The sequence below is a fragment of the Ascaphus truei genome, unplaced genomic scaffold (assembly GCF_040206685.1).
Source record: "Ascaphus truei isolate aAscTru1 unplaced genomic scaffold, aAscTru1.hap1 HAP1_SCAFFOLD_514, whole genome shotgun sequence".
In the NCBI taxonomy this organism is placed as follows: Eukaryota; Metazoa; Chordata; class Amphibia; order Anura; family Ascaphidae; genus Ascaphus; species Ascaphus truei.
The window spans coordinates 158,817-171,685 of NW_027456845.1; the positions used below are offsets into that span (position 1 = coordinate 158,817).

Below are 12,869 nucleotides of genomic sequence, written 5' to 3' on the forward strand. Positions count from 1 at the left end.
AAGCAGAATCTTTGCAGATCGATCACAGGAGAACGAAATCGACCGGCAGCTTAGGTAATTTGTTTTCAATAAAGGTAATCAAAGGCTGCATCTATTAAAATTGTTTAATTATTTGGATTGCCTCTTTAATAGCCGTTGTTAATCAAATTTAAGTGTCTTGGGGTATATCACTTTCACACCAAGTCTCTTTCTGTTATTCTTGAAATCAGTCCTCACTGAGGACAGGGAAGCCGGGATACTTCGAAATAAACTGAATCGCCACCCAAACACAGCCCAATATTATTGTTATTTTTTGTTCCATACAAACCTCATTTTCTTCTGTGCTCACGATACCATTATCCAAGATGTTAATGCTGAAAAAGAAATACAATTCAGATTCCAATATTTGAACCTGCCCAATATAGTTTATCTTCCCTCTCCAATAATCTCTCTTCTTTTGCAAGGTAATCCCTGCAGACTACAAAGGATAAAAAAAACAGCATTTGGATAAGGTTTCGATTTTCCCGTGTTTTAGGAGCATTGAGCCTCCAAACTTGGGCGTCTTACACCGATAGGAAAAAAAAATGGAAGTACAATGGTCCAATATCTGAGAAAATAAAATGATGTTGATGTCCCTAGCAATATACGGATATTAGCTTTTACCTTTCTGGGAAAGATGTTAAATTGATCTTTGTAGTGTCTGTAAAACAAAAACAACAACAACAAAAAATCACATTCATTGAGAAGATGAAATCAATTCACCATAAGTTATATTGCACGAGAGGATATAATGCAAGGATTTGAATGTACTTTCATGAAATATGTGGTTACTCATTAATCGCCGATGTCCTCCATGCTAGCACAATATTCTTGCTACTTTCGACATTTAATCCGCACTCTCATTGAATAACTCAGTGTGTCGTTTAGAACGCGTTGTGTTTGGTGAAGGACGGTCCAGCTGATCAGTCAGACATTGTATCAGAGTACATGAAAGGAGAGATTTATTTAATGATACAGTGAGGTCTCATGGATAAGCAGCATCCATCTCCAGAAATACAGCCAATTCATCATGCAGTATTATCTTAATCCTTTGCGGTTTACAGATTTAACGGGGGAAATAAACAGGTTTATGCTTCCAAGGCAGCGGCGGGCATCTCCAGTGCTCAAGGGCCAGGTTTTCAGGATATCCCTGCTTCAGCACAAGTGGCTCAATCAGTGGCTCAATCAAAGACTGCACCACCTGTTCTGAAGCAGGGATATCCTTACAACCTGACCTGCTGGTGGCCCTTGTGGACTGGAGTTGGCCGCCCCTGTTCTAATGGATATTGTGTTGGTTTCAAACAAGCGACTTTTTTGTGGAAGAGAACAGCTCTGTACAGTTTGGGCAAGACACAATCTCATCTACATCCATCAACAGCGTTAACCTCTCTGCTGCCAGATCGGCTTACGCTGGGATAAATGAAAGAGCGTCCCTCTGCTTTGCCGAATATTCCTTTCTGTAAATGGCTGTGCATTGATGTTCTGTGCGCGTTTGCCTCTTTGATTCACTTGGCTATCACAGCGGCCTTGATGCCAGCACCGCAGATCGACTGCAATATCAATGTTGGCAGCCAGAATACGACTGTGGTGACCGCCAATCATTGCAGGACTTGTACCCCAAAGCAGTTGATGATGGGAGTTCCCTGCCATTTTAAATCATTCCTCTTGTTCTTTCAACACATGAAGTATTGTCCAGTCTGCTCCCTCCCCCCCCCCCCAAAAAAAAATATTATATCATGTTGTGCTTGTTCCCATTTACAGGGATTGGAGGTGGAAAGAATAAGAAATGAACAAGCTGGAGGAGGGGGGTTTAAAGAACATTTAGAAATGCATCCGTCACCATTTTTCAAGCTTACCAAGTCAGAAACCACGAACAGAAGCGATATCTCGCTACAGCAGAAACAGATGAACTCTTATGAGCAAAGGTTCTTGTGGTTACTTACCTTCCTTTTTGGGTGGCGTGTTTGCTTTAGTGTTGGTTAAGGCTCTTTCTTCAGGTGTAGCGCTGTTAAGCTGACGCAGCACTGCATCCACAATAGGCATCACCATGGCTGCGGTAGACGTGTTACTTAACCACATGGACAGCAGGGAAGTGCAGCTCATAAACCCCAACAAAAGCCTGAAAAGCCACAGTAGCAGAGTTTATTAGTGTCTGTCTGCTAGAGATCATGGTAATGTAAGGGTTCTATCGGTATACCAAGATGGCCGATGGACCAGGTCACTATCATGCCCCAACTAAAATGGCTGCTGGCAGGAAGTCAGCCGCTCTCTGGTCCTCAGTTACCAGCAGCTGCTCCTGGGATTTAAATAGCATGCATGAAAGATTGCAGATCAGAATTAAAATTGAATACAGAGACCTACAAGCTGTTATATGCAGAATACTAGTATCACAATCATCATTTATCAACAACATGTTCCTTTGGGTTTCCAATTTAGGGTTTGGATACCAACATGGACATTTTATACTTCCATCACTATGGTCTTGTTTCTGCTCCGGTGTAGCGCCTGTTCCCCCTGCCACGGAAGATCTGGCCACTATATGGGTGTTTCCCCGGTGCTGTTGTTCACCTGTTTGGTACAGGAGGTCTGAGTTGCTCCGTGGTTGTTGTGTGGGAGCAGCAACAGGGCAGGCTTTCTCTTTCTCATAGGGCAGCACCTCCATCCCATGTGGATCCTGCTAAAAGCAGGAGGATCCCCACAAGCAACTCTACTTCCCAATAACCACACATCATAGTTTGTTGTGCAGACAGCATGGCAGCATCTCCATTCCCTGGAGCAGACCCCCAGGGGCTTGAGGCCCCAAGAGTCCCTCCTAATCTCCTTTACCCTTTTGCAGGTAAAAGGGGTATCACACCATACAGCTTACTCATAGCACACCTCAATTTGGTGGTGTCAGCTTTTATACCCGGGGGAAGGGCTTGTAACCCCGCCTCATAACAGGGCAGTGCTAGGTACTGGCAGGCATCACACCATAAACATGTGACCCAGTCAGTACCCTCCCCAGGTATGACACTCCAACTGCTGGTTCAGGCCTGCCCCTTGATAAGGCAACATAGTACCCATCGAGGCTGCAACTGCAGGCTAGGCCCTGTGCAGGAGTTTAACCCCAACACTGCCTGTTCCTATCAGGACTTATAGTGTTGAGGCCAGTGAAAGGCTATAGCCAGGGGCACTTGGCATCACCGGTTTAAAAGCTCAGGCTGCAAATCCATATTGCTCATCATGCATGAAATAACATTTAACAGAAGCCCGACACCGGGGGTTAGACCAGATAGTACATGATAAAGCTAGTGTAAGAACCACACAGTAAAACACTGGAACGCGGGCCTGTCCTGTTTGTTACGCACTTTACAGTAGGATTTCGCCTGTTTTATGTAACAAAAATAAAACAGCCAGATAAATTCATCACAGGGCAGAAAGGTTCACATCTGGTTCATTATATCACTTTATAAACTAACTATAATCAGTCTGAAACCTGATCCCTGCAGCGCTGCATAACTGGCTGTTTGAGATTTAAACGTATTTGCCATTCAAAGTATAACCACCCCCAACAATTACAGGATAAAAGTATTCAGCACTTTATTCACTATTTATTCTTATTTTTCTTCTATGATGCCAATAAACACTAATTTAAAGGGGGCCGTTCAACATAGCTGGTAAAAAAATGAATTCACTAACCCAGGGGCTCTCAACTCCAGTCCTCGGGACCCACCAACAGGTCCGGCTTTCATGATATCAGTGCTTCAGCAGAGGTTGCTCAATCAGTGGCTCATTCGAAAAGCCTTGCTTCAGCACAGGTGGGTCATCGACTGAGCCACATGTGCTGGGACACCCTGTAAACCTGACCTCTTGGGAGGGGTGGGTGGGGGGGGGTGGTTGTTCTTGATGACAGGTGTTGAGAATTCTTGCACCAACCAATACGTATTATCGCAACATGCTCCCACATTAACTGACATGGAATTGAATAGTGGTCTCCGTGGGACTGTGGCGTGGTAACCCTACATCAGATGTGAGAGTCTCCCCTATTTATCAAGGCAAATTTTTTTGTTGTTGCAATTTTGGGGCAAAAAAAAGACTGCTGCAAATGTATCCCCCCCACCCACAAATGTATCCCCCCCCCACCCACAAATGTATCCCCCCCCCACCCACAAATGTATCCCCCCCACCCTCAAATGTATCCCCCCCATTCACCCACAAAAATATCAATGGGATCAATGGGATTTTTTTCTGCGAAACATCCGATAGAATTGTCGCGCCCCAAACCGCGCCACTTTTGTCTCGATACGCAGACACCCCTTTCCATTCTTGCACCTTTAGGAAGAGCTTGGTGTTGATGTTTCAAACGCTACATACTTGCGGTTGTCGAAGACTTGGGAAGAGTTTGTATTGGGTTTCCAGCGCGCGATTGGGGACCCCGTCTATTTATATCAATGTAATACACCCCGGGCATGTTAGAGGAGGCCAGGGCAGTCCTCAGTGATCATATTAAAAAAAGCCCAGTCCCAGGGTGCAGAGGCTTACAGACAGGACAAGGCAACTAGGGAAGGACAGCAAGAAGGTTTTTACCAGCTGGGTTGACTTCCTACGGAGAGGACCATCCAGAGGGCTATCCGCTTGTGAAGGTTCCACTTCTGGATGGATGACGCCAGACAGACCACTCCGAACAGCAGCAGGTGAATGTCCTTGAAGTATTCTGATGCCACCTGCAGGGAAACCAGAAGCAGAGGGGTTTGTTTAACCCTTCTGTGGTCAGCAGAGCCCCCAACACATCCCTGTCCCACCCGACAGAGAAAGGAATTTAAAGAGCAAAACTAAAATGCAAGTGACACTTTGTCGGCTTCTCTGAGCTGCGTTGGGAAGTCTTCTTTGTCCCGGGAACCCTCAGCCTCTGATTTCCAGCGTCCCGTGGAATGTTACTGCGTTTCTGCTGTCCCGTGGTCCAGTGTTTTTAACGTCACACCCAAGTCCATGTCAATAACTCATCTTGTATTACCAGTCACCAGCTCGTTCTTACCTCATGTTAGGTACAATGGGGCAGACGAGCCGTGGTACAAATTAATTACGCATGAAATAAAATGACCCAGAGTTGGCCAAAAATAGGCGCAAAACACTCTTTGCGTGGGGCAAGCTAATCTAACGACTGGACAGGTGCGGCGGTGTTTATGCCTAATTTATTCAAATGAGTGTAACATGGGCGTTCACATGGTACGTAGCACCGGTCTTACATTAGTGGGCAATTTATACATTGTGTGCCTGAGAGGAGCGCGGCACTATATCAGGCTACACTGCAAGAAAACCCCAACAAGTGATTGTCTATGTGCCCAATATACGTACAGGCAGTCCTCGGTTATCCGACACAATGTGTTACTCAAAATGGCGTTGGATAGCGAAACGTTGTAAAGCGAAACACGTTTTCCCATAGGAACACTGTTTAAATGAAAGGTTCCGTTCCTGAAGGCATTTTTAACACTATAATACACCAAATATTTTATGCAGGCAATAAGATATGCAGCACACACATACATTATATAGTGTATATACTGTATTATATATAATATAACATAATAAATAATATATTATATAGTATAATATATATATATATATATAGTATAATATTATATATATATATATATATATATATATATATATATATATATATATATATATATATATATATATATATATATACGCTCTTACGACGCTTTGCAATGTTGTTTATGTGTATGTGTATACACACACACACATAAACAACGTTGCAAAGCGTCGTAAGAGCGTTGGATAAGCCGTTTTGGCGTTGTAAAAATGAACATAGGTACGCATTGCATAGCGTTGGATAAGCCATTCGTTGTAAAACGAGGACTGCCTGTACTTTAAAAAAAAAAATAATAATAAAGAAATACCCCAATTCAAGTCAATATTTTATATTAGGGGCGGTGCAAGAGGTCATAAGTATAAAAGAAACATACGAAAGAAGAAAAAGCTCCCCAATTTTGCACTCTTCATTACTATGTTCAAGGAGGTACACAAACACATGTACAAAAAATGGCAAAATTCAAACACACAGTTACAAATGGAGGAGCGGGGAAAAAGAACAAGTGAAAATTTGCATATTAAAAGCCAAAATTGCATGTATCACAATAACTTACACTCTTGCTCATGCTGTGTGGGGAATAGATACAATGTCAGGGTCTCCTAATAGCTTTCTGTGCAGGTTTGCAAACCCCCAGGGTACCAATTGGACCCATGTAAATGAAGAGATAAATCTCACAGTACAACTGAATTGATGAAAGATGAACACGTATTAACACAGCGTGCACAGTGGGCGGTAACCATAAGGGTACTTAATCTCATCACACATGTAGCAAGAAAGAAGCAGCGAAACAACTGCAAGCACAATGATACAGGGCAAATACTCAATGGATCCATAAAACAGCAGAGAGAGACTCAGTGTAATCTGCTCGGCACTGCACGGTCGACACGCGCGTCTCTCCTCTGCATGGGACCGTTTCTTTGCATGTGTGTGTGTGGCAGACGGACTCCTCTCTCCTCCGTGTGCGGTGTTCTAGGACTCCGCCCTTTACGCCGACCCAACGCGTTTCACACGACCTGTGCCTCTTCCGGGTGCAATTGTGGCTTTTAATACGCAAATCTTCACCTCCACTTTTAACCGTGTATCTGTTTGAACCGGGCAATTATTTTTTTTCATATTAAATTGGAACGAAGTGTGCAAAACTATGCGTGCAAAACTTTTTCTTCTTTCATGGGTTTCTTTTACACTGCAAGAATCCAGTATTTGCCACATACATTGTCTGGAGCCAAGGCTGCGATTCATGTTCTATTAATGCGCAGACGTTACCTGGCCATGCTTGAGGTACTCAAGAATTGACCAAGACCCCCGTAGAAGGGAAAGAATGTATAGGGTCAGAGTTGATGTATTTGGCATGCCTGATGAGGTGCTCCAGCGGCACCGCCCAACACACCACATCATCACGGACATTTTGGAGGTTATTTAGGCCGATCTAGGGCCTAAAATACACATGAGAACAGCTGTCCCTCCAATGGCCAAACTACTGGCTGCTGCTCAGCTGTTGCAGAGAGAGGTCAGTCTACCCAAAAGTCAACTTTGTATGGGCGTGTGCCGATTAAGCGCAAACATTACGCAGACGCACGGACAGCTTGCTTGCGGAGCCATCAATGCAACTGCTCCAAGCTCTGCGGTTACAGAAGCCCCGCACTCTTCCCCAACACAACGAAACTGATTGCAGGAAGAGAGCGCGGGGCCTCTGTGTCTGTTACCTTCCCCGGGGCGGCATCTCCTCCTGTGTCGCGTTGTCATGACCTCATGATGCCGCTGCAGAGAAGGTAAGAATCCCCGCCAAAACCCCTCTGCGCCGAGCCCCACAAAACTCCCAGCCGGTCTTGCACAGACGTAGTTATTACGCATAGATGTACGATTGCACAAGACGTTAAAACTAAGCATAGCTATTGGAGCTAATCAGATACCTCATCGTTTAAGACCAGTTCTTTGCGACACTGTCGCACCAAACTCTAAAACAAGGCGTTATTTCAGCAATGGCGCGGCGCTAACCTCTTTACGCCAATGATACTTTTGCAACTACATCTAAGCTTTATAAATCAGGCCCAATGCCCCTTAATCAAAAAAATGAAACCCAGTAAGGTGGCCAATTGTCATAGTGTCATTTGTTTTTTGTTATTAAAATGGAAAAAGCAATTCAACAAATCAGTGGAATTGACCTTGTTCCTTTATAAACCCCCAGGAAATAAAACCACGTGGTACTTTTGGAGCATGCTACCTGGAGCATGAATGACCCTAGCAGAGGCCCTGAATAAATATAGGGTTCAGGGGGAACGTGGAGCGCGTGTGATGTACGTAGCTTCCTATATAATGACATGCGGAGAGCTGAAGAAACCAGTTTTCGTGGAGAATTTATAACATTGGCGGTGTAATAAATCTATACCAGCAGGACGCCAGGAGAGAGCTCACCAACCTCGCTGGATTTCATGATGCCAAACAATGGAAACAGGAAGGCGGGAACCAAAGCAGCCGCGCCAAGAGGTATGGCCTCGGAAATCCAGTAAGTGGCAGTGACCAGTAAGATGTAGGCACATGCTGCCTCCTGAAATACACACAGGGGTTAAAAAGTTACATTGGGATGAATACATACAACCAGCTTTCACAGGACAAAGCAGAGGCATTGCTGGCCTCCCAAGAGGTTAAGAAGACCGACTGCTCTTTTAGACCAGGGTTATAGCTAGATATCAGTGAAAAGCAGAAAATTAAGCTCTTGGTCAAACACTGTATCATCCTGCAGTACTGCAGCCTGGCTGTGAACATCATGGCTTAGCTGCTAACTCAGCAAGTGAGCCGGTCAGTATTACCTTTAGTACTCTGCCAGTCTAATGCCCCAATATCTGCATCACACCCACCGTTCTGGCTATATGTTGTATCCCAAGAATGTTGTAGACGGATCATTGTATTTTATTTATCTATCTTACACGGCTCTCAAAATAAATGTAAAACATTGACCTATTCGTTTTTGTGATCCTTCATTTCACACACATCAGTTTTATTTGCTTTACCTTTACATGATCAGAAAACCAATATTCACAAGAGGTCTTTGTTGAAATGTCATCGATGTATTGATAGTTAAGTCAATAAATTAAACTTCCTAAAGCACTACCCTGAAATGGAAGTTCTATACGTATAGCTAAAATGTATATTATATTGCTGTATTATGCTTACTTTGTTTGTAAATGTAATTGCAAAGTTCTATTTTTTTCTACAGTAATGTAGGCAAATAGGAATCGGAACAAGTAAAGTTACTAAAATAATCACAAAAGAAATAAATGATTGCAAAAATAGGAAATTGCACGGAGATATATATCACATAGGCCTACATAAAACTCCACAACAGTGGTATGAATAATAAAAATATGCAGCGATTGAAACAAAAAAAACGAGAATTATTTCTTTGGTGATTTATTTCAGTGGCTTTGAACTGAAAAGTTTCCTTTTGTGGGTATGAGCTACCCAAGGATGACATAGTACCCTGGGTAAGCTTGACTGATCGAATTAATCCATTGGATGACCGCGTGTGATTCTGCAAATGACTAATGTACAGTATTATTCAGCATAAAACTTCCTGCGTGTCAAACCACCGATCTCTCAGGTTTTCCGTTTGCCATTAGTGATCTAGTGAGTCTATTCAGAGTTGTGTCAACGTGGGCAAGTCTGTGGTGGCTTGTGAAGACTCCTGCACACAGATACAAATCAGATTTTCCATTGTACTCAAGAAAAGACACAATGAATACAGTATTCCTACAGCAGTTGGGTTTATCTTTACATTAATGATTTCTCGATGTGAAACTCAGGACAGCATTAACATATAGTGCATCAGATTACTGGGATCAGTCCCTAAGTAGCCATAGCTACAGCAGAGTTACCAATATCTTTGCTCTAGGAGGGAGACATGGATTTTGCAGATTATATTGCAAACATTCTCACACTTGGGCAATACTTCCTAAGCCTCAAGGCATCTCATGGCCCGTTCCATTTCTGCAAAGGGCCTTACTGCTTAGCACCGTTTAGTAAAATCGAGGCCAGAATATCACAAAATCTAGTCTCTCCACAATTTGTAACAAATTAACTTATTAAAGCATGTAGTTGCTACAAAATATCAGTTCCATGCACTCAACAACTCTTCGGTTGCTAATGAGCCTTTTTTGGAGTGCGGAGGGTCATCCTGAGGTCCTGACCCCAACTATAATGTCTTAACCTCACACCCTTATTAGAAATTCCAGGGTAGGCTGGTCTGACAATAAGGTTACAAGAAGCAATCCCATTTCTTCTACAATTCTGTTAAAGTGGAAAATCTAACATACACTTTTCAATGAATGAGGTGATTACACCTGGACATATTTCTCCTGTCTATACTGCAATAATCAGACGGCAAAGAGAATAACGCACAGGAGAAAAGAAATGCAAAGTATTTCTGTGTCAGAAGTGGATCTGTTGCAAACTTTGAATCTGTAGCTCTGTAGACCCTACTCTTACTTCCCTAGTACTGGAAGGTATTACTGAGGAGAAAGGATTTTAATGAATTTCTACTAAAACAATTTTGGGGGAATCTTTTGTTTAGGTTAAATTGGGAATCTAAAAAAAAAAAAATCCTTTCACTTTGTATATTTAATTTAGAACATTTCTGGGGGGAAACCCCAAAAGAAAGGTCTCAGTGAAGCAATTTCAGGGGGGGGAAAAAAAAAAAATATATATATTTTTAAAGAACTAATTGAAATAATCAGGGTCACACAATGCTCTTCTCAACTTCTGTCAGCTTTGTCAACAAGGACCGTAGCCCCCTTGTGATTTATTGATCACAACAGACAAACCACATCTCCTTGAATACTGATTACTGAGGACAGAAAAAGATTTTAGTATCTTTACAAGATAAGCAAAATACAAGGAACTTTAGTGTGTTCAGGTTTTTAGAAAAATCGACCTAGGGAAAAGTTTATCTTTCTACATAAATTATTCATTTCATTGTGGTGACTCTTAAGAGTTATAGTATGAATTGCTCATTTAAACTCCATGGGAGTAATCCTGTTAATGTCAGGATGATAGTACAGTACAGTACACACAACATGTGCCCTTAAACTGTTAAAGGGAATAATGTCTCTAAAAGTCAGATTCACCCTCAAATCTTCAAAGGGATGAGGTCACCCTCTAACACACCTCAAGTGTCCCCCAAATCTTCAAGGGGGTGAGGTCACCCTCTAACACACATCATGTGTCCCCCAAATCTTCAAAGAGGTGAGGTCACCCTCTAACACACCTCAAGTGTCCCCCAAATCTTCAAGGGGGTGAGGTCACCCTCTAACACACCTCAAGTGTTCCCCAAATCTTCAAAGGGGTGAGGGGACACCCTCTAACACACCTCAAGTGCCCTCCCCCCCCAAATCTGCAAAGGGGGTCAAGTCACCCTCTTACACGCCTGCCATGCATTACAAACTTCTGTGGGATCACAGTTACCAAGCGAATGGTTGCATTGCAATGGGTACAGAGATAACGCGGTATGTATATAACACACTGTAATCGAAACATTAACCCATTGGATGCCTAGGGGACGTTGCAGTCCAGCCTGGCAGCTAATGGGTTAAAAGTCTGGCTGCTTTACCTGGCTCTGTGCTATCAGTGGCAGGGGGAGGAAGAGCAGGGGCAAGACAAATGTAATGAGGACATCTTTGTGCTGCCACAGCTGCCGGAACATTGCCATGTCCCCCAGTCCCGGGGTGCAGGGGTGCAGCAGGGGTGCAGGGTGCTCCAGATCTGGGTGCCCATCCAGGGCCAGAATGCAGGCGGCGCCTCCTCCTGTCTCCAGCTCACCTCAGCATGTCTGAGCTCTGCATCCCATGCCCAACCTGATCACAGGGAGGAGTGGGGGGGAGAGAATGAGCCTGGGGGGGTTTGCCGACCCTCCCCCAATCCTCTAACGTAAGGAGCAGGCATTCAAGCAACTGCAGGGGGGGGGGAGAGGGGAGGTACACACAAATACACACACACAGATACACACACAGACACACACACACACAGACAGACAGACATACACACATACACACACACAGCTCTCACTCAACAAAGGAGCCGTGCGTAGCACTGCACAGAACCTCCTCACACAGACAGCTCCACCATACACTCAGCATCTTGTCATGTGCAGGCTGAGAGGGGGAGCCTGTATCTGTCTCACTCTACTTCTTTCTCCTCCCTCCTCCCCCCATCCTTGTCTCCTGTCTCCCCCTCCCTGTCTCCTGTCTCCCCTCTCCCTGTCTCCGGTGTCCCATCCCCCCTCCCTGTCTCTCGTCCACCCTACCCCCTCCCTGTCTCCCGTACCCCCCTCCCTGTCTCCATCCCCCCTCCCTGTCTCCATCTCCCATCCCCCCTCCCTGCGTCTCCCCCCTGTCTCCCATCCCCCCTCCCTGTCTCCCATCCCCCCTCCCTGTCTCCCATCCCCCCTCCCTGTCTCCCATCCCCCCTCCCTGTCTCCCATCCCCCCTCCCTGTCTCCCATCCCCCTCCCTATCTCCCATCCCCCTCCCCATCTCCCATCCCCCTCCCTATCTCCATCCCCCCTCTCTCCATCACCCTTCCCCCCTCCCTGTCTCCCGTCCCCCCTCCCTCCCTCCATCTCCCATCCCCCCTCCCTCCATCCCCCCTCCCTGTCTCCCTCCCCCCCCCTCCATCCCCACCCCCCCTCCATCCCCACCCCCCTCCATCCCCACCCCCCTCCCTGTCTTCATCTCCCACCCCCTCCCTGTCTTCGTCTCCCACCCCCCTCCCTGTCTTCGTCTCCCACCCCCCTTCCTGTCTTTGTCTCCCACCCCCCTTCCTGTCTTCGTCTCCCACCCCCCTCCCTGTCTTCGTCTCCCACCCCCCTCCCTGTCTTCGTCTCCCATCCCCCCTCCCTGTCTCCGTCTTCCATCCCCGTCCCCATCTTCCATCCCCTGTTTCCCAACCCCCCTGTCTCCATCTCCCATCCCCGTCTCCCATCCCCCCTCCCTCCATCTCCCATCCCCGTCTCCCATCCCCCCTCCCTATCTCCCGTCCCCCCTCCCTGTCTCCATCTCCCATCCCCCTCCCTCTCTCCATCTCCCTTCCCCCCTCCCTGTCTGTCTCCCGTTCCCCCCCCTGTCTCCCGTCCTGTCTCCCGTCCCCCCTCCCTGTCTCCCGTCCCCCCTCCCTGTCTCCGTCTCCCATTCCCCTCCCTGTCTCCGTCTCCCATTCCCCTCCCTGTCTCCGTCTCCCCCTCCCTGTCTCCCATCCCCCCTCCCTGTCTC

The 12,869-nt window shown here is 45.7% G+C and overlaps 1 protein-coding gene across 1 annotated transcript in view; it reads right to left on the reverse strand.

Moving 5' to 3' along the window:
• The window catches only part of LOC142485028 (solute carrier family 13 member 1-like), a 33,255-nt gene extending 21,494 nt beyond the window's left edge, over positions 1-11,761 (reverse strand). Inside the window, exons 1-6 of the mRNA XM_075584260.1 lie at positions 11,214-11,761; positions 8,028-8,156; positions 4,585-4,721; positions 1,962-2,137; positions 643-679; positions 308-353 (exon numbers count right to left, since the gene is read on the reverse strand). Of these exons, the coding sequence (XP_075440375.1) occupies positions 308-353; positions 643-679; positions 1,962-2,137; positions 4,585-4,721; positions 8,028-8,156; positions 11,214-11,312 (624 nt within the window). The 5' untranslated portion in view covers positions 11,313-11,761. The remainder of the gene's footprint in view (positions 1-307; positions 354-642; positions 680-1,961; positions 2,138-4,584; positions 4,722-8,027; positions 8,157-11,213) is intronic.
• Positions 11,762-12,869: the final 1,108 nt, after the last annotated feature.